This window comes from Solea solea, chromosome 7 (assembly GCF_958295425.1).
Source record: "Solea solea chromosome 7, fSolSol10.1, whole genome shotgun sequence".
Lineage (NCBI taxonomy): Eukaryota > Metazoa > Chordata > Actinopteri > Pleuronectiformes > Soleidae > Solea > Solea solea.
Genome location: NC_081140.1, coordinates 13,787,993 through 13,810,111, shown reverse-complemented (window position 1 = coordinate 13,810,111; position 22,119 = coordinate 13,787,993). Strand labels below are relative to the sequence as shown.

At 35.3% G+C, this 22,119-nt stretch overlaps 1 protein-coding gene across 1 annotated transcript in view; it reads left to right on the top strand.

Annotated features, from left to right (window-relative positions):
* The window catches only part of gucy1a2 (guanylate cyclase 1, soluble, alpha 2), a 33,789-nt gene extending 30,347 nt beyond the window's left edge, over positions 1–3,442 (top strand). The window contains exons 8-9 of the mRNA XM_058634714.1: positions 543–697; positions 844–3,442. Of these exons, the coding sequence (XP_058490697.1) occupies positions 543–697; positions 844–1,063 (375 nt within the window). The 3' untranslated portion in view covers positions 1,064–3,442. The remainder of the gene's footprint in view (positions 1–542; positions 698–843) is intronic.
* The last annotated feature ends 18,677 nt before the right edge of the window (positions 3,443–22,119 follow it).

The window sequence follows — 22,119 nt, the reverse complement described above, 5'->3', positions numbered from 1 at the left end:
GATATGGTCTGTCAGAAAGGCTTTGCAATTGCTTAATTCAAAAAAATGAGGAAAATAGGTAGGAAGATTTTTACACCAAATGCCCTTCCTGACACAACTCTCCCATTCATGGTATCTCTGTGGATGGGGTTAATTCAGAGTGCCCCATTAACAATGAGCACCTTGCTCAGGGGTAACCCTGCCCTTGACCTGGGGAGAACTCGAACCGTCAACCCTTCATTCACAAGCCAAGTTCCCTTCCCGCTTGGCTGCCCCACTTAACATATACTTCCTATAATTCCAAGACATTTATTTTCCTCTCATGGTGTAACAAAGGAAATAACCTTTTTTTGACATTTTTTTTTTAATTCTGTTGTTCATTGTCATTTTTTTCATGACTCCATCAAGCAGCCTACACAAACAAAAGTGTGAAAAAGAAGAAATATGAATGAAACAATAAGTATCCTGCATATGTTGTTAACGCTATAACTTCTTTACCTCCCCTCTATCTTTTCTACCATCACCTTCCTCCTCCTCCTCCTCCTCCTCCTTTTGTTTCCTAGCTAAGGATAGGTATCCACACGGGCTCTGTGCTCGCCGGCGTGGTCGGGGTTAAAATGCCCCGTTATTGCTTGTTTGGTAACAACGTGACTCTGGCCAGCAAGTTTGAATCAGGGAGCCATCCGAGGTGTATCAACGTCAGTCCCACAACGTACCAGTAAGTATCAACAGCATGAATATGTACAGTTGTACACAAAGAAACTGTAAGTATTTGGTTTTGTGCACAGACCTTACAATCTCCTCTCCTCTCCTCTCCTCTCCTCTCCTCTCCTCTCCTCTCCTCTCCTCTCCTCTCCTCCACAGGTTGCTGAAGGACGACCGTTCTTTTTCATTTGTCCCTCGGTCACGACTAGAGCTCCCCGACAATTTTCCCAAAGAGATTCCAGGAACGTGCTACTTCCTCGAGGCGGGGACATCTCACAGTCACGCCTCGTTGACCAGCTCACGCTCTGCTCCCCCAGCCTCTATGAGGAAAGTCTCCTACAGCATTGGGACCATGTTTCTCAGAGAAACAAGTTTGTAGGTCTCAGACACAGACTAGGATGCACATACGTTCATGTGTGATGTGAGAGAGGCTTGAGTTGGAAACGGGCAACGAACAGTGAACCTATAATTCAGATCTTTTGGATATGCAAATTCATTATGTGAAAACATGGATTCAGGCCTGTGTCAGGGCCTGTGTGAATCAACCTTCAAAAAATACACTCATTAGAGGTTTTAAAAAAAAAAAGAACAATAATTCCCTCATCTCTTGTGAGGGAGACACGGCTGAAAGAAGATGTCGGTAACATCAAGTCTAGTCTCACGTGGACCCTTCCCCAAGGAAATACACTGATTAGTGGAGAAACCTAAATAGCAAACTCTAAATCTCACTGGATTCCTTAGTTCCATACCTGATGCCCATATCTCTCTCCCCGCGTGGTCCTTTTCTCCAAACTAGTCCCCTGACCTGGTTCTAAGGGAAACAAAGCAATGAGAAACCCTGGGGAGAGACTATTTTCATGACTAGTGTTGCACTCAACGCCGCAAATAGAGCAAATCATGCTGAAGAATAACATTTAAACTTTTGGAAGATGTAAACATTGACACAAATGTCTGCTGTGCATCATCAGTACGAGGAAGACCGCTGTTGAAGAACTCTACGTCATCCCTGACTCCCCGTCTAACTTTACCCCAAATCATGCCATGCTTTACTAAACACACTTGTAACGTTCGCAGCTTGTTCCAGTCGTCATTTGTCTACCCAGGACCAGTTTTTCAGGATGGAGAAAGACGAGTGATAAATACCGAGAGAGTTTTGAAAAGGGGTCATCAAAAAAAAATGGCAAAAACACGAAGCTGACCGAGCCTTGTCTGCGTTTAACTCACAGGAAAATATTTAACCGACCACAATGCAGCCATTTCATTGCAGGTGACGTGTTTAGGACTGAAAAGTATTCCCTGCTCAGTGCCTTTTTACTGCTCCAATCGGGACAAACGCAAGATGGATTCATTTTAAATATTTGACGGGTCACAAATGACAAAACATAAGGAGCACTTATTTTTACCTCAATGTCTTTTATTTCCATTTGTTTGACGTTATGTGACATTTCTGTGTTAGTAGCTACACTGATATACAAACTATGATGTGCCAAAGTTTATGTGAGTCATGATCGGTTGGCAAGAATAAATCTAGTGCTCCTAAAAGACCTCAAATATTTGAAATTCTATTCATCTGTTTGTGTCTAGTTCTACCAGTAATACACACAATATAGTACTAATAATATAGTACTATTACCATATGTAGACACAGTCACAGTATGCGCACGTTACGTGGTTCAAATTTGCACATGTTATCCTTTATGATTGCATTGTTTCCTACCACATAGATTTGAACACATACAATATTGTGTTACAGCAGGATTCAAATTCAAATCTCTACTAGTTTGCTGGTGGATAAGAAAGGGATTCAATCAGTGAATCAGTGAATCTCAGGCCTTCGAAATACTGAAGTGTAGCTCGATAACCCACACATGGGAAAGTAGATGTCAGGAAAGAATACAGAGGGGACACGGTGAGTTGAAGTTGATGTTTTTGATTTTTGATTTTAACATTCAGTTAGTTGAAGTAATGACTTCATCTAACTTACATTTCATTCCTGCCATTGTTCTTCATAAAACATTCAAATATCCACCCTATTTTAGAAGACTTTGTTGTACATGTAATAACACACTTGTTGACTGAAATGTTTATACTGTCAAATGAAGGTCCCCAAAGTGGTTCTACCTGTAAGAGCTTAAGTCAACTAAACTCTTTGTACTTGATTCTCAAAACAGCAAAATGCACTTTTGACAGTGTGAAATGGGGGAAAGGTGTTTGTCGTGTCACTATCTCCTGTTGCAGTGAAGAGACTTTTCAGTCCTCAAACATAACATAGCATTGTGCCAACTTAGTGAGACTCACGCCAGCAAAACAAGTAATGTGCCATATTGTTGAAAAGGATTGGAGAAAGGGAAAATAGAAATAGATTTCTGTGTAGCTGCCATTGTCTGGGTTCACTATCGATTCAACAAATTCATTTAAATGTATTTTTTTCTAAACTCTGACAGCAGTTGCATCAACACATTTCCCGCATGTTTCTGTAAAGACACTGACGGCAATGAAAATAGATAATTTTGCTAACAAAGAAAACACAAATATATTTTTGAGAGAGATATGCCTGACACCCATCCATGCTGACAATAAACATAAATATTTTATCCAACCTTTGTTCCTTATGACTTAAAGTGGGCTCTCAGTATGTTGTATATAATTAAGAATGAACTCGTCAAAAACATGAATCAGTCAAACGAAAGGAAAGTGTGTAGTAACGAGTCAACCATGACATCTTATGCCCAGCGTAAACTGATTTATATATATATATGTATATATATATATATATATATATATATATATATATATATATATATATATATATATATGTATGTACAATGTATTTTGGCTGCTACAGTAATAATTAAAATCTTGTGTATGTATAAAGTTTAGAAACAACATACACTTAAAGCAGCTTAATGCCCACATTTAGGACCACGGTCAGAACAGCTCCTGAAACCAAAACATTTACATTTCGTGCTATTTTAAGATAACAAGATTCTGCAGCAACCACCTGCAACATCAATATAAATGCATTAATGATGTGTCTTAAGCTGCAGTTTAGTTTTAGAGGCAGAAACAAGACAAGTAGCAAAAATGTCATGACTTGTGGATGATGCACTGCAACGTAGGCTCATAGTTAAGGTGTGAACATCCACATGCGCCCCACTCTCTGAACCAAGTAGACAAGATTAGATTTGTGTAACTGAAAAAAATGGTGAGGAAGTGCCCGTTAATGATGCCCAACTGAGGTTACTGTGTTAACAGCGATCGCCATGACTGCTTTGTTTGACTGCCATTGAAAACCTATTTGAATACATTGGTTAATAATTCACATAAAAAGCATGTTAAATCCACCGCAGGTAAAAAAAAAAAAAAAAATGCATGGACACCACTTTTGGCTTCTATCTAACAGTAAAAAGGACTGAATTTCCTCGAGGTCCTTGTAAAGAAGAGTCTTAAGTGTATTTGACAGTTGTGTTATTGAGCCTGAGGCAGGTTTTACCAAGGCCTGATTTCACATAGTGAATTGGTCTTTGACTGTCATCATGACACCTTTCTAGACTCTGCCCATGCGTTAATGTGTACCTAATAAAACTATTGTGGCATGAGTGTAGTGCAAGTGTCATTTACACTCAACTTCAGCAATGGTTGAATCCTGCATCAAGGCTAAATTAAGGACGCGACACCAGCTTTAATGCCCACGTAGACCTGTGTCCAACACTCATGTCTTCAAGTGAGTAAATCCCTGGCAGAATATTAGATATTTGGTCAGATATTTTAAGTCTTACTGCTGCGGAAGTGTTGCAGGTAGGGGTTACACTGCAGTGCACGACTTACTAATACATAGGCTCACATCACAGTCACAGCAGCAATACAACCAAGCTATTCTGTCCAAGCTGTGTCCAGTTTGTTGATGTCCAGTGAGACAAAAGCAAACACATTCATAACTCCAGAAACCTGTGTGCGTGTGTGTCAAACAAATTTGTATAATTTAGATCTATTTAATATACTGCAACTGTATTATGGAAATTGTAATACATTGATATACTAGATTTCTTGGGTATAATTCACACCACTACTTTGTTTTGACCACTGCATTATGTTTGTGTATTATGTGACATTTAGAATCAGGCTGGTCTAGTGTCCAACAAAACCCTGCCACTTTCATGTAGTGTCCTTTTTAAAAAAAAAAAAAAAAAAAAAAAGTAGAAGAAGAAAAAATTGCATATTTTCATTGACATTGTTGTAATTTTTCATCACATTTTAAATTATTCTTATTATTTCTTAATTATACTAAATGAGCACGACGCGGTCATTTTTACTGAACTTCATATTTGGTTGTATTTTTCCCAGAACATTGTTAAAAGCTGTCTAGTTGCCAAGATCAACTTCCCCACTGAGCGACAGCACAGTGGGTGTAAAGTGATGGGAAACATTTGCCTGGTTTCAACAGCAGAAACAAACATGCTTTATTGTTGTTATTCATGTCCAGGGTCGTAAAACAAACCTCCCTAAAGGATGCACATCCCTCCATTGATCTTCACTCTGTAAACATTCATCCATATGGGGCCCATATGGAAAAAGTCTCTTCTCAAACATGAATGACAATGATCATGATTATAAACTGGGATCTCACCACAGAATAATGTCATAATGTCAAAAATCGGGTCATTGTTTTGTACTTTGATGTCACGTTATGAACAGGGAGAGCTGACCCTGGATATGAACCCTGTGGAAGAGGCTCAGTGACAGCTGTTGGATTCTGACTGACATTAAGGGCACATCTTCTGTCTTATATGATGTAAATAAAAACACTTAAGTATCTTTCATAAGGAAGAAAAGACTGTGGCTCTTATTATGCATGTGTGTGTGTATAAAAAGTTTTTTTAATCCTAGCTGTACTTGCTCTTCTGTGAATTCATATATGTGTGAAGTGTGTGTCGATCACACTGAGACACAGGCAGTGCTGAGAGAAGATATCCCGACATCTACAGGTCTTACAACGGCAGATTAATTAATGAAATGGCTCCAGAGTGGATGGCTCTTGATCTATATCTGCATATCATGATTTAGGTTTATTATGTTCCCCTCCTCCAGTTCAATTACTTATCTGGTGACTTACCTGCTGTCTCACAGTGTGTCCCCCATTCTGTTTTGTTTCAAGGTTCCAGTATGTAACAAAAAATGTAATATATTACCCAGAGATATACTAGTATGAATGTGTTGAATTGCATTAAAACAAAAACAATTTGTTTTTTGTAGCCTTAGAAGGCCTCCATCTTGTGTTGCCACGTTTCTACGGCACGTGATAATTGGTGGTGGTGATCACTTCACTGCTGAATACCTGTAGGTTTGTCACTCACTTCTCTCCAAACAGCAGAGGTTTCCAGTATTTTCTGTCCACAATTCTGCCTTCATCACAGAGCTCCTCTTCTCTCAAACAATGACACACATTCATGCATTAAAATGAATACTTTTTGTTTCTTGTAACTGAGACAGTTTGAAAAAAAAACAAACAAACAAAAACAACACTGATGTTCAGTCAGTGTAAAGCAAATGATGCAAGCCACACAACAAACTGTGTACTTGGTATTTTCAGGGAACCAATCTGTACAAGGATGCTTTCAAACTGTGTTGACAATTTACTGTCTGCATGCACTGTGCAAAATTTAACTGGTTGCCATGTTAACTGTGGTAACAAGCAGGGATTTTGCCATTAACAGTCAAATAAGACTTAAGGCAGAATCCTGGGAAATGTTCAATGACAGTTTTCCTCTATCTCTCCATCCATCTTTCCTCCCAGTATCTTTTAGCCTATCACACCTTCCATGCATGGAAATATACCTCCATTACTTGAATTGTGTATGGGAGGTTTGAATATTACACAGGAACCATCCACAATACACAGCTGAACTCTCTCTCTCTCTCTCTCTCACACACACACACACGTTTGTTTTGCATTCATAGTGAGGACACTCAAAGACATAATGCACTCCCTTAACCATCACAACTAAGTGTCTCATGAGAGTGAAGTAATGTGAAGTTAACCCTCAAAAAGTCAAAATAAGCAAAGCAAAAAAAGCAAAAAGTGAGTACCAGCTAAAACTCACTTTCCAATTCATCTATACCTAACATGTTCAACACCTTTTCTGGCACTGACCTTGTCAGGAACGGTAGTCCTCATGGAGATCAAAAGCTTTAGACAGCATTGGAGATCACAGGGTGTGGTTATTATTGTGTTAGTATGACTTTTTGGTGTCATTTTGGAAGACATACTATAGTATGACTTTTTTGGGTGATTTTGGACGACATACTATAGTATGACTTTTTGGTGTCATTTTGGAAGACATACTATAGTATGACTTTTTGGTGTCATTTTGGACGAAATACTATAGTATGACTTTTTGGTGTCATTTTGGACGACATACTATAGTAGGAGTTTTTGGTGTCATTTTGGACGACATACTATAGTATGACTTTTTTGAGTGATTTTTGATGACATACTATAGTATGACTTTTTGGTGTCATTTTGGACGACATACAATAGTATGACTTTTTGGTATCATTTTGGAAGACATACTATAGTATGACTTTTTTGAGTGATTTTGGACGACATACTATAGTATGACTTTTTTGAGTGATTTTGGACGACATACTATAGTATGACTTTTTGGTGTCATTTTGGACGACATACTATAGTATGACTTTTTGGTTTCATTTTGGACGACATACTATAGTATGACTTCTTTATGTGTCATTTTGGACGACGTACTATAGTATGACCTTTGTTGTCATTTTGGACGACATACAATAGTATGACTTTTTGGTGTCATTTTGGAAGACATACTATAGTATGACTTTTTTGAGTGATTTTGGACGACATACTATAGTATGACTTTTTGGTGTAATTTTGGACGACATACTATAGTATGACTTTTTGGTGTCATTTTGGACGACATACTATAGTATGACTTTTTGGTGTCATTTTGGACCACATACTATTGTATGACTTTTAAGTGTCATTTTGGACGACATACTATAGTATGATTTTTTGGGTGATTTTGGACGACATACTATAGTATGACTTTTTTGAGTGATTTTGGACGACATACTATCGTATGACTTTTTGGTGTCATTTTGGACGACATACTATAGTATGACTTTTGTTGTCATTTTGGACGACATACAATAGTATGACTTTTTGGTATCATTTTGGAAGACATACTATCGTATGACTTTTTTGAGTGATTTTGGACGACATACTATAGTATGACTTTTTGGTGTCATTTTGGACGACATACTATAATATGATTTTTTTGGGTGATTTTGGACGACATACTATAGTATGACTTTTTGGTGTCATTTTGGAAGACATACTATAGTATGACTTTTTGGTGTCATTTTGGATGACATACTATAGTATGACTTTTTTATGTGTCATTTTGGACGACATACTATAGTATGACTTTTGTTGTCATTTTGGACGACATACAATAGTATGACTTTTTGGTGTCATTTTGGACGACATACTATAGTATGACTTTTTTGGTGTCATTTTGGAAGACATACTATAGTATGACTTTTTTGAGTGATTTTGGACGACATACTATAGTATGACTTTTTTGAGTGATTTTGGACGACATACTATAGTATGACTTTTTTGAGTGATTTTGGACGACATACTATAGTATGACTTTTTGGTGTCATTTTGGACGACATACTATAGTATGACTTTTTTGAGTGATTTTTGATGACATACTATAGTATGACTTTTCGGTGTCATTTTGGACGACATACTATAGTATGACTTTTTGGTGTCATTTTGGACGACATACTATAGTATGACTTTTTTATGTGTCATTTTGGACGACATACTATAGTATGACTTTTGTTGTCATTTTGGACGACATACTATAGTATGACTTTTTTGAGTGATTTTTGATGACATACTATAGTATGACTTTTTGGTGTCATTTTGGACGACATACTATAGTATGACTTTTTTGGGTAATTTTGGACGACATACTATAGTATGACTTTTTGGTGTCATTTTGGAAGACATACTATAGTATGACTTTTTGGTGTCATTTTGGACGACATACTATAGTAGGAGTTTTTGGTGTCATTTTGGACGACATACTATAGTATGACTTTTTGGTGTCATTTTGGACGACATACTATAGTATGACTTTTTTGGGTGATTTTGGACGACATACTATAGTATGACTTTTTTGGGTGATTTTTGACGACATACTATACTATGACTTTTTGGTGTAATTTTGGACGACATACTATAGTATGACTTTTTTGGGTGATTTTTGACGACATACTATACTATGACTTTTTGGTGTAATTTTGGACGACATACTATAGTATGACTTTTTTGAGTGATTTTTGACGACATACTATAGTATGACTTTTTGGTGTCATTTTGGACGACATACTACAGTATGATTTTTTGAGTGATTTTGGACGACATACTATACTATGACTTTTTTGGTCATTTTGGAAGACATACTATAGTATGACTTTTTTGAGTGATTTTGGACGACAAACTATATGACTTTTTTGAGTGATTTTGGACGACAAACTATAGTATTACTTTTTGGTGTCATTTTGGACGACATACTATAGTATGATTTTTTTGGGTGATTTTGGACGACATACTATAGTATGACTTTTTGGTGTCATTTTGGACTACATACTATAGTATGACTTTTTTGGGTGATTTTGTACGACATACTATAGTATGACTTTTTGGTGTCATTTTGGAAGACAAACTATAGTATGACTTTTTTGAGTGATTTTGGACGACATACTATAGTAGGACTTTTTGGTGTCATTTTGGACGACATACTATAGTATGATTTTTTTGGGTGATTTTGGACGACATACTTTAGTATGACTTTTTGGTGTCATTTTGGACAACATACTATAGTATGACTTTTTTGGGTGATTTTGGACGACATACTATAGTATGACTTTTTGGTGTCATTTTGGAAGACATACCATAGTATGACTTTTTGGTGTCATTTTGGACGACATACTATAGTATGACTTTGGTGTAATTTTGGACCACATACTATAGTATGACTTTTTTGAGTGATTTTGGACGACATACTATAGTATGACTTTTTGGTGTAATTTTGGACGACATACTATAGTATGACTTTTTGGTGTCATTTTGGACGACATACTATAGTATGACTTTTTTGAGTGATTTTGGACGACATACTATAGTATGACTTTTTTGGGTGATTTTGGACGACATACTATAATATGACTTTTTGGTGTCATTTTGGAAGACATACTATAGTATGACTTTTTTATGTGTCATTTTGGACGACATACTATAGTATGACTTTTGTTGTCATTTTGGACGACATACTATAGTATGACTTTTTTATGTGTCATTTTGGACGACATACAATAGTATGACTTTTTGGTGTCATTTTGGACGACATACTATAGTATGACTTTTTTGGGTGATTTTGGACGACATACTATAGTATGACTTTTTGGTGTCATTTTGGAAGACATACTATAGTATGACTTTTTGGTGTCATTTTGGACGACATACAATAGTATGACTTTTTGGTGTCATTTTGGACGACATACAATAGTATGACCTTTTGGTGTCATTTTGGAAGACATACTATAGTATGACTTTTTTGAGTGATTTTGGACGACATACTTTAGTATGACTTTTTGGTGTCATTTTGGACGACATACTATAGTATGACTTTTTGGGTGATTTTGGACGACATACTATAGTATGACTTTTTGGTGTCATTTTGGACGACATACTATAGTATGACTTTTTTGAGTGATTTTGGACGACATACTATAGTATGACTTTTTGGTATCATTTTGGAAGACATACTATAGTATGACTTTTTTGGGTGATTTTGGACGACATACTATAGTATGACTTTTTGGTGTCATTTTGGAAGACATACTATGGTATGACTTTTTGGTGTCATTTTGGAAGACATACTATAGTATGACTTTTTTGGGTGATTTTGGAAGACATACTATAGTATGACTTTTTGGTGTCATTTTGGACGACATACAATAGTATGACTTTTTGGTGTCATTTTGGACGACATACTATAGTATGACTTTTTTGGGTAATTTTGGACGACATACAATAGTATGACCTTTTGGTGTCATTTTGGAAGACATACTATAGTATGACTTTTTTGAGTGATTTTGGACGACATACTTTAGTATGACTTTTTGGTGTCATTTTGGACGACATACTATAGTATGACTTTTTGGGTGATTTTGGACGACATACTATAGTATGACTTTTTGGTGTCATTTTGGACGACATACTATAGTATGACTTTTTTGGGTGATTTTGGACGACATACTATAGTATGACTTTTTGGTGTCATTTTGGAAGACATACTATGGTATGACTTTTTGGTGTCATTTTGGACGACATACTATAGTATGACTTTTTTGGGTAATTTTGGACGACATACAATAGTATGACCTTTTGGTGTCATTTTGGAAGACATACTATAGTATGACTTTTTTGAGTGATTTTGGACGACATACTTTAGTATGACTTTTTGGTGTCATGTTGGACGACATACTATAGTATGACTTTTTTGAGTGATTTTGGACGACATACTATAGTATGACTTTTTGGTATCATTTTGGAAGACATACTATAGTATGACTTTTTTGGGTGATTTTGGACGACATACTATAGTATGACTTTTTGGTGTCATTTTGGAAGACATACTATGGTATGACTTTTTGGTGTCATTTTGGACGACATACTATAGTATGACTTTTTGGGTGATTTTGGACGACATACTATCGTATGACTTTTTGGTGTCATTTTGGACGACATACTATAGTATGACTTTTTTGAGTGATTTTGGACGACATACTATAGTATGACTTTTTGGTATCATTTTGGAAGACATACTATAGTATGACTTTTTTGGGTGATTTTGGACGACATACTATAGTACGACTTTTTGGTGTCATTTTGGAAGACATACTATGGTATGACTTTTTGGTGTCATTTTGGACGACATACTATAGTATGACTTTTTTATGTGTCATTTTGGACGACATACTATAGTATGACTTTTTGGTGTAATTTTGGACCACATACTATAGTATGACTTTAAGTGTCATTTTGGACGACATACTATAGTATGACTTCTTTGGGTGACTTTTGACGACATACTATACTATGACTTTTTGGTGTAATTTTGGACGACATACTATAGTGTGACTTTTTTGGGTGATTTTTGACGACATATTATAGGATGACTTTTTGGTGTCATTTTGGACGACATACTACAGTATGACTTTTTGGTGTCATTTTGGACGACATACTATAGTATGACTTTTTGGTGTCATTTTGGACGACATACTATAGTATGACTTTTTGGTGTCATTTTGGACGACATACTATAGTATGACTTTTTTATGTGTCATTTTGGACGACATACTATAGTATGACTTTTGTTGTCATTTTGGACGACATACAATAGTATGACTTTTTGGTATCATTTTGGAAGAAATACTTTAGTATGACTTTTTTATGTGTCATTTTGGACGACATACAATAGTATGACTTTTTGGTATCATTTTGGAAGACATACTATCGTATGACTTTTTTGAGTGATTTTGGACGACATACTATAGTATGACTTTTTGGTGTCATTTTGGACGACATACAATAGTATGACTTTTTGGTGTCATTTTGGACGACATACTATAGTATGACTTTTTGGTGTCATTTTGGACGACATACAATAGTATGACTTTTTGGTGTCATTTTGGACGACATACTATAGTAAGACTTTTTTATGTGTCATTTTGGACGACATACTATAGTATGACTTTTGTTGTCATTTTGGACGACATACAATAGTATGACTTTTTGGTGTCATTTTGGACGACATACTATAGTAAGACTTTTTTATGTGTCATTTTGGACGACATACTATAGTATGACTTTTGTTGTCATTTTGGACGACATACTATAGTATGACTTTTTGGTGTCATTTTGGACGACATACTATAGTATGACTTTTTTGAGTGATTTTGGACGACATACTATAGTATGACTTTTTTGGGTGATTTTGGACGACATACTATAATATGACTTTTTGGTGTCATTTTGGAAGACATACTATAGTATGACTTTTTGGTGTCATTTTGGACGACATACTATAGTATGACTTTTTTATGTGTCATTTTGGACGACATACTATAGTATGACTTTTGTTGTCATTTTGGACGACATACAATAGTATGACTTTTTGGTGTCATTTTGGACGACATACTATAGTATGACTTTTGTTGTCATTTTGGACGACATACAATAGTATGACTTTTTGGTGTCATTTTGGACGACATACTATAGTATGACTTTTTTGGGTGATTTTGGACGACATACAATAGTATGACTTTTTGGTATCATTTTGGAAGACATACTATAGTATGACTTTTTTGAGTGATTTTGGACGACATACTATAGTATGACTTTTTGGTGTCATTTTGGACGACATACTATAGTATGACTTTTTGGTGTCATTTTGGACGACATACTATAGTATGACTTTTTGGTGTAATTTTGGACCACATACTATAGTATGACTTTTAAGTGTCATTTTGGATGACATACTATAGTATGACTTTTTGGTGTCATTTTGGACGACATACTATAGTATGACTTTTTTGAGTGATTTTGTTCGACATACTATAGTATGACTTCTTTGGGTGACTTTTGACGACATACTATACTATGACTTTTTGGTGTAATTTTGGACGACATACTATAGTGTGACTTTTTTGGGTGATTTTTGACGACATATTATAGGATGACTTTTTGGTGTCATTTTGGACGACATACTACAGTATGACTTTTTGGTGTCATTTTGGACGACATACTATAGTATGACTTTTTTATGTGTCATTTTGGACGACATACTATAGTATGACTTTTGTTGTCATTTTGGACGACATACAATAGTATGACTTTTTGGTATCATTTTGGAAGAAATACTATAGTATGACTTTTTTATGTGTCATTTTGGACGACATACAATAGTATGACTTTTTGGTATCATTTTGGAAGACATACTATAGTATGACTTTTTTGAGTGATTTTGGACGACATACTATAGTATGACTTTTTGGTGTCATTTTGGACGACATACAATAGTATGACTTTTTGGTGTCATTTTGGACGACATACTATAGTAAGACTTTTTTATGTGTCATTTTGGACGACATACTATAGTATGACTTTTGTTGTCATTTTGGACGACATACAATAGTATGACTTTTTGGTATCATTTTGGAAGACATACTATAGTATGACTTTTTTGAGTGATTTTGGACGACATACTATAGTATGACTTTTTGGTGTCATTTTGGACGACATACTATAGTATGACTTTTTGGTGTCATTTTGGACGACATACTATAGTATGACTTTTTTATGTGTCATTTTGGACGACATACTATAGTATGACTTTTGTTGTCATTTTGGACGACATACAATAGTATGACTTTTTGGTGTCATTTTGGACGACATACTATAGTATGACTTTTTTGGGTGATTTTGGACGACATACAATAGTATGACTTTTTGGTATCATTTTGGAAGACATACTATAGTATGACTTTTTTGAGTGATTTTGGACGACATACTATAGTATGACTTTTTGGTGTCATTTTGGACGACATACTATAGTATGACTTTTTGGTGTAATTTTGGACGACATACTATAGTGTGACTTTTTTGGGTGATTTTTGACGACATATTATAGGATGACTTTTTGGTGTCATTTTGGACGACATACTACAGTGTGACTTTTTGGTGTCATTTTTGACGACATACTATAGTATGACTTTTTGGTGTCATTTTGGACGACATACTATAGTATGACTTTTTGGTGTCATTTTGGACGACATACTATAGTATGACTTTTTTATGTGTCATTTTGGACGACATACTATAGTATGACTTTTGTTGTCATTTTGGACGACATACAATAGTATGACTTTTTGGTATCATTTTGGAAGAAATACTATAGTATGACTTTTTTATGTGTCATTTTGGACGACATACAATAGTATGACTTTTTGGTGTCATTTTGGATGACATACTATGTATGACTTTTTTATGTGTCATTTTGGACGACATACTATAGTATGACTTTTGTTGTCATTTTGGACGACATACAATAGTATGACTTTTTGGTGTCATTTTGGACGACATACTATAGTATGACTTTTTTGGGTGATTTTGGACGACATACAATAGTATGACTTTTTGGTATCATTTTGGAAGACATACTATAGTATGACTTTTTTGAGTGATTTTGGACGACATACTATAGTATGACTTTTTGGTGTCATTTTGGACGACATACTATAGTATGACTTTTTGGTGTAATTTTGGACGACATACTATAGTGTGACTTTTTTGGGTGATTTTTGACGACATATTATAGGATGACTTTTTGGTGTCATTTTGGACGACATACTACAGTGTGACTTTTTGGTGTCATTTTTGACGACATACTATAGTATGACTTTTTGGTGTCATTTTGGACGACATACTATAGTATGACTTTTTGGTGTCATTTTGGACGACATACTATAGTATGACTTTTTTATGTGTCATTTTGGACGACATACTATAGTATGACTTTTGTTGTCATTTTGGACGACATACAATAGTATGACTTTTTGGTATCATTTTGGAAGAAATACTATAGTATGACTTTTTTATGTGTCATTTTGGACGACATACAATAGTATGACTTTTTGGTATCATTTTGGAAGACATACTATCGTATGACTTTTTTGAGTGATTTTGGACGACATACTATAGTATGACTTTTTGGTGTCATTTTGGACGAAATACTATAGTATGACTTTTTTGGGTGATTTTGGACGACATACTATAGTATGACTTTTTGGTGTCATTTTGGACGACATACTATAGTATGACTTTTTGGTGTAATTTTGGACCACATACTAAAGTATGACTTTTAAGTGTCATTTTGGATGACATACTATAGTATGACTTTTTGGTGTCATTTTGGACGACATACTATAGTATGACTTTTTTGAGTGATTTTGGACGACATACTATAGTATGACTTCTTTGGGTGACTTTTGACGACATACTATACTATGACTTTTTGGTGTAATTTTGGACGACATACTATAGTGTGACTTTTTTGGGTGATTTTTGACGACATATTATAGGATGACTTTTTGGTGTCATTTTGGACGACATACTACAGTATGACTTTTTGGTGTCATTTTGGACGACATACTATAGTATGACTTTTTTATGTGTCATTTTGGACGACATACTATAGTATGACTTTTTTGGGTGATTTTGGACGACATACTATAATATGACTTTTTGGTGTCATTTTGGAAGACATACTATAGTATGACTTTTTGGTGTCATTTTGGACGACATACTATAGTATGACTTTTTTATGTGTCATTTTGGACGACATACTATAGTATGACTTTTGTTGTCATTTTGGACGACATACAATAGTATGACTTTTTGGTGTCATTTTGGACGACATACTATAGTATGACTTTTTTGGGTGATTTTGGACGACATACAATAGTATGACTTTTTGGTATCATTTTGGAAGACATACTATAGTATGACTTTTTTGAGTGATTTTGGACGACATACTATAGTATGACTTTTTGGTGTCATTTTGGACGACATACTATAGTATGACTTTTTGGTGTCATTTTGGACGACATACTATAGTATGACTTTTTGGTGTAATTTTGGACCACATACTAAAGTATGACTTTTAAGTGTCATTTTGGATGACATACTATAGTATGACTTTTTGGTGTCATTTTGGACGACATACTATAGTATGACTTTTTTGAGTGATTTTGGACGACATACTATAGTATGACTTCTTTGGGTGACTTTTGACGACATACTATACTATGACTTTTTGGTGTAATTTTGGACGACATACTATAGTGTGACTTTTTTGGGTGATTTTTGACGACATATTATAGGATGACTTTTTGGTGTCATTTTGGACGACATACTACAGTATGACTTTTTGGTGTCATTTTGGACGACATACTATAGTATGACTTTTTTATGTGTCATTTTGGACGACATACTATAGTATGACTTTTGTTGTCATTTTGGACGACATACAATAGTATGACTTTTTGGTATCATTTTGGAAGAAATACTATAGTATGACTTTTTTATGTGTCATTTTGGACGACATACAATAGTATGACTTTTTGGTATCATTTTGGAAGACATACTATAGTATGACTTTTTTGAGTGATTTTGGACGACATACTATAGTATGACTTTTTGGTGTCATTTTGGACGACATACAATAGTATGACTTTTTGGTGTCATTTTGGACGACATACTATAGTAAGACTTTTTTATGTGTCATTTTGGACGACATACTATAGTATGACTTTTGTTGTCATTTTGGACGACATACAATAGTATGACTTTTTGGTGTCATTTTGGACGACATACTATAGAATGATTTTTTTGGGTGATTTTGGACGACATACTATAGTATGACTTTTTGGTGTCATTTTGGACGACATACTATAGTATGACTTTTTTGAGTCATTTTGGACGATATACTATAGTATGACTTTTTTCAGTTATTTCGGACGACATACTATAGTATGACTTTTTTCAGTGATTTTGGACGACATACTATAGTATGACTTTTTTCAGTGATTTTGGACGACATACTATAGTATGACTTTTTGGTGTCATTTTGGTCGACATACTTATAGTATGACTTTTTGGTGTCATTTTGGATGACATACTATGTATGACTTTTTTGGGTGATTTTTGATGACATACTATAGTATGACTTTTTTGTGTCATTTTGGACGATATACTAATCTATGACTTTTTTGGCACATTTTGGACGATATACTAATCTATGACTTTTTTGGCACATTTTGGACAACATATTGAAATTTGAACTTTTTGTCATATTTTGGACAATATACGATCCAATGACTTTTTTGTCACACTTTGGACGACTAACCTATGACTTTTTTTTTTCACATTTTGCCTGACATACTAACCTATGACTTTTTTGTCACTTTTTGCACGACCTATCGAATTAAAGACTTTTTTGTCACATTTTGGACGACATACTAACTTATGATATTTTTGTCACATTTTGGACGACATACTCACCTATGACTTTTTTTTTTAGCACATTTTGGATAAGCAAGAGCTGGTTAGCGTAACTATTAGCAAAGATGGCGGACACCGTGTTTACATTCTGGGAATGAAGTCTCATCCCCCTATGACCTTGAACGACGTGCCCACGAACCCATTCCCTCCAATTACGCGAGGGCATGTCGTGGGCACGTTGTGGCCACAATTGGTAAGGGAAAAACAGATTTTTTACCACTCAGTGGAAAACTTTAAAAAAAAAATACTACTGCTATTCTAGCAATACAAAGCCACATGCAAATCAGTGAAGTATTCCTTTAAATGTCTGGACAACATACTAAACTATGTCATTTTGGTACGATTTTTGTCTTGTTGATGGGACGTCTCCACATATGCTTCTGTCATACACACACTCTATCAACCTTTCTTTAAGTGTTGTTCATTATATTACATTACATTACATTACATGTCATTTAGCAGATGCTTTTATCCAAAGCGACTTACAAGGGAATTGAGTACAATCAGCCAGGGGTGGAGTTGAACTTGCAACCATGATGTCTTTTGCACACACAGGGTTCCAGTCTTAACCACTGAGCCACTCCATCCCCATTGTTGTTTACAATAATGGACTGCTGCTGTCCTCTCATATGTTTTCCTCTTTAATCCGTCCCTTTTTCACATCAGTTTTTTCATCAGAGACACATGCTTGTCTCACCGTGGAACCCTCGATTATTGCCATTTTACATCCATACTATTTTTTAACCCCTTTGTTTGCATGCCAGCTTAAAAATAAATGTTTGAGTCTAGTTTATTTAAAATGACAGCACTGGATTAAAGTTAATTTTGAATTCTACAGCATGAACAAATAATGGTCAAACATTTATCACTGACAAACTGAAACCTCAGACGACATCCTCCCAAACAAGCAATAATCCACACATCCTCCCTCACTCTGATATTTTCCACAAGGGTCACTGGAGTAGAAAAGAGATGAGTGTGATTGGGGATTAGTCTTGATCCATGCAAATTAAAAGATCATAGAGGCAACCTCACAAGGCCGTGTGAGTGGGCTGCCCTTTGCGTGAAATCTGCCTGTTTCTATGTGTGTATCTACAAAATAGTAAGAGCTCCCAACACTATCACACACATGCACACATTTAATCTTCACAGGAAGAGCAAAAATTATGTTTTTGTTTGGTGGAACATGAATATATTTTTTTCTGAGATATCTGTGTGTTTGCTGATGTGTGTAATCCTTGTTAATCTGTGATCAGACCATAATATTTGCGGGACAGAAATCTTACCTAAAGGATTACTAGAAAAAACACAATTAGACCCATTAGAACAAGTCTTGCAGCAAATCCACTGCACTCGAAAGCCTGGTTTTCTGTTACATTCTGAAATAATACACTGTAAAGATGTTTGCATTGTTCTTCCTGAAGCTGAAGCTGAATTTGAATAATTGACCGTACTCTGCAAAAGTCTCAGGGCACCATCAGCGCTGTTGTTTTTATGTCTGTCAGATTATGTGTTCATTGGCAGCATTTGGATTTGGAATGATGTGACTGAAAGTTGGTCTTGAATCTTATCAAGCTGAGTTTACCTCAGGGGTCTTGTCTACCTGTAATGCACAAGCATGAATTGAACACACCTGGTGTAATAGACCTTTTTCACAGCAGACATTTCCCAACATGGTAGACACAAGTTTTACAACACAGGTTTTATCAATACAATTAATTAAGGTTCCACTCTAGATCCAAGACAGCCAAGTGTAAGGGCAAGTCAGACTAAACATTTGAAACATTAGCCTGGAGAAGCAGTTTTTCTCCCTGAAAATAATTCAGTAATTTTAAAACTGCATACGTTTCCTTTATTATCCTGTGCTGCAATAAAGTGAACGAGACAGAATTGTACTGTCTCACTACTCATCATAGTATTGCTAAAACAACAGATCTTGAGTAGCTTGAGACTTTTGCACAGTATTGTATCTATAAATGCAACATCTATTTTATTTTTCAGAGTCTTAATTGAATAAAATGTCCAACAGGTCACTTGACGGGCTTCAAACTTGGCAAGTCACTTACCTAAAGCATCGGTCTTTGCTGTGTTGACTTTGGCCATGTTTGGATAAGAAATGCAAGAGATTGTGGTAGAAATGGAACAGACACAGTATTTGTGGAAGTGCATGGATTTGGCGCTTCTCTGTGACTGACTGAAGAAAAAGAAAAAAAGATGGTGATTCATTGCTAACTTTCTGACTGATGTAGAATGTGACAAGGTGTAAATATCATGTGTGTTTTTATTCCATGGAAAACTAAACATAAACCTTTTAGAAATACAAGTAAATAACTATAATTTGACATCTTAATAAATAAATAATATATGTGCTTTACTATTTTTTATGTTTTTTTTGTAAAACAGTACATTTGGAAATTCATGGATAACAATGATAAATAATATTTTAGCATTACAAATATCATTTTAAAGTAGCTTCCATGTATATATGTATATATATATGTATATGTATATATATATATGTATATGTATATATATGTATATATATATATATACATATATGTATATGTATATATATATATATATATATATATATATAGTGTGTGTATATATGTGTGTGTGTGTGTAATTATTATACCTTACAGGTCCACTATGTGAGAATTAGTGACATGTAATGGTGAGACTGCAGAGTGCAATAAATGGAGGAGTCTTCCTCTCATCCCTCCCATCCTTCCCAAGCATGTCAGGGAACTATACGGTGGCCTTTGTATATCAGAAAGGAAGTCATTCTTTTTTGTTGCCGTAGAAACATTGCAGCACAATAAAGTAGCCTCTGTAAAGCAGGGGTCTTGTCTAAAGCAAATTTAAAGTAAGTCAGTACAGAGGGCTGAACATAAATAAATACAGATCTGATGAAACAGACTGTATGTCACTGTGTGTGTGTGTGTCTCAAGGATACGCTCCCAGTAACCTCCTATTTCCTGGAACATCCTGTAACTTCATTACCACGCTCTCATTAGACACTAATTTAAACCAATCAGATTGCTCTGTAATCAAATCATGTGGCATAAATTATGAGAGAAACCCATGATTACTGCAAACATACAGTTAATTAGAGTTGGGACGCACCACATGCTGTTTGTTTGTACACCAGCATTCTCAGACAATTTCTTCACTGCACTAGTTTGGGTTATAATTTTGGGGTCTGTCAGAGAGAAAGCTATTACACTGTGTATTGCGGTGTAGTTTCGTATCTGTGTGTCCTCATTTACCTCCTCATGATTAACCAGCTCCTGTAAAGAGAGAAAGAAAGAGTTATGGATTGAGAGATGAATGGAGGAGAGGAGAAGTAAAGAATTGACAGATGTAGAGAAAAATAAATGGGAGGAACAAAAAACACAAATCTATTTTATGCCTAATGTCAAATAAACTCAACAATCCGATCGATAACTCTACTTGAACTTGTAGTTACCTGTGAAACAAACCACTGGAATTACATCAAAAAACATGCTCACGAAGCTGAGAATAAATGATGTTTGGTGTTGGAGGCGACAACTTATCAGTTTCAGACAAAACTCACCTTTCTCCTCTTATAACAACAGCTTTGAACCCCAGTGACCTCTTATTTCCTACCATCTGTCTAAACGTATTCGCCACGTATATGGTGGAAAATTTAACTACGTGGCAAAATGACTCATCACAGTAGAATTTAAAAGCTCTCCCAAAAAGTGTGTTTTTTGCCTGAATATTTTTTTTCTCACCAGATTGCAAACATAAATTCATAAATCACAAGCAAATCCAAGTGGAAACATTAGTTAGGAATGTTCCTCCATATCTTTCACCCATGCTCTTCTCCTCCGCTTCTTTTTACATTCGAAAGATTGAAGGCATATACACATATGCATAAACACACAGACGAGTGTAAACACACATGCGGTACTGTATGTAGTGTGTCATGTAAAATCATAGACATCTATGCTTGGGCTCCCACAAGCATGCAGAGTTTAAACACAGTTTAAACAGTAAACATTCCACCGACCTGTTTGACATGTGACCTTTGTGAACTTGATGTATTCGTCTTCCTCAGCTGCAACAACAGTCCAACCAGTCCTTGCAGTGACTGTGTTCAGTGTACGTGCATTTATACACATGCGGAAAAGGAAACTGTTCGGACTTTATTGATGCTTTAATACATTTTTTTAACC